This window comes from Pyxicephalus adspersus, chromosome 4, assembly GCF_032062135.1.
Source record: "Pyxicephalus adspersus chromosome 4, UCB_Pads_2.0, whole genome shotgun sequence".
NCBI lineage: Eukaryota > Metazoa > Chordata > Amphibia > Anura > Pyxicephalidae > Pyxicephalus > Pyxicephalus adspersus.
In genome coordinates this window covers 149,856,488-149,860,302 of record NC_092861.1, presented here as the reverse complement: position 1 = coordinate 149,860,302, position 3,815 = coordinate 149,856,488, and the positions used below count along the sequence as shown (strand labels likewise).

At 39.8% G+C, this 3,815-nt stretch overlaps 1 protein-coding gene across 1 annotated transcript in view; it reads left to right on the top strand.

The window, feature by feature from the left end:
* PPP1CB (protein phosphatase 1 catalytic subunit beta) overlaps positions 1-1,662 on the top strand; it is a gene marked incomplete in the record, with an annotated part of 39,032 nt that extends 37,370 nt beyond the window's left edge. The window contains 2 exon segments of the mRNA XM_072409980.1: positions 58-192; positions 1,322-1,662. Of these exon segments, the coding sequence (XP_072266081.1) occupies positions 58-192; positions 1,322-1,426 (240 nt within the window).
* Between the last annotated feature and the right edge of the window lie 2,153 nt (positions 1,663-3,815).

Sequence of the window (3,815 nt, the reverse complement as noted above, 5' to 3'; positions counted from 1 at the left end):
TTGTACTCATTGACTAGAACGGTGACATTGTGTTTTTTTTTTTGTTTCCCATGCCAGGTAGTAGAAGATGGTTACGAATTCTTTGCCAAGCGGCAGCTGGTCACCCTGTTTTCTGCTCCGAACTACTGTGGGGAGTTTGATAATGCTGGAGGCATGATGAGTGTGGATGAAACCTTGATGTGCTCCTTCCAGGTAAGTTAAATGAATCCAACATATGAACTGCAATATTCTCCCCAGTCCCTTTTAGCCGGGAGCACCATCTGGCACTTTTCAATAATCACCCGGCTGTTTTTGGGAAGTTACTTAAGAGCTGGGTCACAATACACAGGCTGCAAACCACCTGCAGCTTTTTCCCACCCTGCTTAAAGTTTCTGGGTTGAACACTGTACGGTTCCTCTTTTTTTGTAAACAAGCTGCCCAACTCAACTGTTCATTAATTTTCAATCTCCAACAGTACAGATATATTTTAGGTGGGAAGAGTTAAAGTGCAGAATATTTCAGGAGAGGAAGAAAACAGGAGTTTGTTGAATTACACAATGATTGATGTGTATTGTAACATAGGACTAAACATAGTTTAGTCCTAGCCAAATGTCTTCCAGCTCAGATAATGTTAAGCACTGCATAATAATAAAGTATAATGATATTTCTGTTCATCCGCTCTTTAAAAGTACACTGCTGTTTCTGGTTTTTGGCATTGGTAACGATTACCTTTGCTTGCCCTGCAGACAGAAAATAATAGGAGCCCAAAAGTTTACAGTAGGTTTTGGAACTGGAATATATGAGAAATATGAACAGATGCAAACAGAGCATTCTTTTCACTTTCCATCCACTTTGTGGTGCCTTTTGGGTCAGAATGTACACACACAAAAAATTACCTTTCCAAAACAAACCATGTAGTTGCTATTGATAATTGATAGGATAACCAAACGAAAACTAGTTATCCCCTAAAACACCCCATTTCCCCTATATCCTACAGTTTGCTCTTCTCCTTTACAGAGTACACTTTCACTGTGCTGTTTGCATAATAGGTTTCCCATCCAGACTGCACATTCACCGTAAAAATCCCCCTTAGTCCCAATTTCGGTAGAAACAAAAAATGGCCTTTCAATAGAAATGAATACAGGTATCATATGGGTCAGATGGGTGAAATGAGGGCTTTATGATTCTAAGCAGGAAGCCAAAAATGTAGACTGGGTGCAGGTAAAATTTGGGAAAAGTGTTATAGTACATAATGCTTTATTGCTGTATATTATAATTCCACTTTATATTATCACATTAAAATTATAGACTCCCTGTAATGCGATACATATTTTTCTTCTAGATTTTGAAGCCATCAGAAAAGAAAGCAAAGTACCAGTACGGTGGGCTTAACTCCGGCCGCCCAGTGACGCCCCCTCGGACAGCAAACCCACCCAAGAAGAGGTGAAGAGCATATCCTTCCGAAGACACGACGCCCAATCCCCATCAAAACAAGACTCCACCTTATATTAAACGTGTGCACTGTTAACATCACCTAGCCATTCTGATCCTCCTTTAAAAAAATTTCACGCGTGTTTACCTTTCACGGGACTGGTAAAAGATTCCAGAAGGTTTTAATCTGCTTCACTCCCAAATACAAGTATGTTATGCACAGCTGAAAATAATAAAAAAAAAAAAACAAAACACTTGTGCAAAGTTGTTTTTGGGTATAAAGTGGCCACATCCTAATTTGAAAAGCCCTATCCCCCTGCCAACATGCTGCAGAGAAGGACTGTTGCTTTCTGTGTGGAATACAATGATCTAAGTCCCACCATTCCTCACATAGAATCAGAAGCTTTGCAGTCAATAAATCAAATTGTGTTTATGGAAGAGAGCGGGAATGAAGCAGACAGAACAAGAAACAGCATTTTCATCAATTCTCTTATATAGATGGCAAATCATTTTATATACAGATTAATAAGTGATTCTTGATCTGTCAGGAAGTTTTTCTTATACTCCAAACTGGTGATAATATTAACACTGTTCTGCACAGCAAGCAGAAAACTTTTGTCCAGTATTTATATAGTGCCAGCATATTATGTAGCTCTGTACAAAGTCCATAGTCATGTCACTAGCTGTCCCTCAAAGAAGCTTACAATCTAATGACCCTACCATAGTCATATGTCATTAATACAGTCTAAGGTCAATTTTGGGGGGGAAGCCAATTAACTGTATGCTTTTGGAATTTGGTAGGAAACCGGAATACCTGGAGGAAACCCACACAAACATGGGGAGAACCTGCAAACTCCATGCATATAAAATCCTGGCTGCAATTTGAACCTGGGACCCAGCGCTGCAAAGGTCAAAGTGCTAACCACTGAGGCACTGTGCTGCCCAATCTACAAACGGCAATGCTGTGTGATCCCACCAAAGCTCCCCATCCCTTTATTATATCATCTCATTTGAAAGACTCACCAAATACAATGAACTACTTTGCATACAAATGAACAGAGTTCTCCAATTCAGCTTAGAGTAGGTACATCCACCTATCAGACATGCTGTATATCTCATCCAAATCTTGACTATACAAAGACCGCACAACAAACTTAAGGGTGTTGGGCTACATACACATGTGCAATTGTTCTCGTCTGATAATCGGCTCAGGGCCGCTATCCGCCGATAAACTTGCGTGTGTACAGCACTCATTGTCCAAACGACTGTCCTGGCGGATCCACTAACGGACAACGAACGTTCCTAATGTAAGTGAAGGGGGGGAGAGCGCAGCAGGGAGCTGCTCGGTTGTTCTCCCTCTCAATAGAGCAGGTCGGTGCTGTATGTACAGCACTTGTTCATGCATCGTGTAGTCGTTGGAAAAGATCGTAAAGTCTCCAAGCAAAAAAAAAGCTAGTAGGTAAAATGGAATAAACAAATATTGCATAAAATGCCAATGGATAGTAAAATAACTCTCATAGCCTTAAACGCACAGGGCCTGATTTATTAAAGCTCTCCAAGGTTGGAGAGGATGCACTTTCATCAGTGAAGCTGGATGATCCAGCAAACCTGGAACTGATTTTGTCAAAGTCATTTGCAAATGTTTTGAATCGTGGACCAGATCCTTTCCAGGTTTGCTGAATCACCCAGCTTCATTGATGAAAGTGTATCCTTTCCAGCCTCGGAGAGCATTAATTAATCGGGCCCACACTGTCTGATGTAACGCCAGAAGCTCTGCCAACTGTTTCACTGCAATAGGTATGATCAGGAGTTGATTGGAGAACTGTATATGTTCCTTTCACCATTTGTTTGCAATCGTAGGAGGCGTTTAAGGGAAAATAATCTCTGGTGGAATCATCCGGCGGTGGTATTGGTTTGCAATTTTATGCTCACTGTGTAGACATTGTCTCTGATTTACATAAAAGAAAAAAAAATGTGGACTGCTTTAGTACCACTTTTATCTATTAGTTACTAGATTGTAAGCTCTTCGGGGCAGGGTCCTCTCCTAATGTGTCACATTCTGTATCTGTCATTGCAACCCCTATTTAATGTGCAGCGCTCTGTAATATGTTGGCGCTATATAAATATTGTTTAATAATTACTTCTCTATACTACTACATTCCTGATTTGGCTGCTTTAAATTTTAAAACTTTTATTTAATTTAAGTTGATTGGTTTTAGCACAGATGTAATTTAATTTAATTTTATGTGCTGTTGATACAAAGACGAGAGCTGTTTTTTTTTTTTGCAGCAAATCAAGGTTATATTGTAAGCAAGTATTTAGGGAAATAACATGTTCCTGTGTGCAAAAAATGTATAGTCCTTTCAGGTCTTTCCCAATAAATTATTCATGGGATATTTGACCAA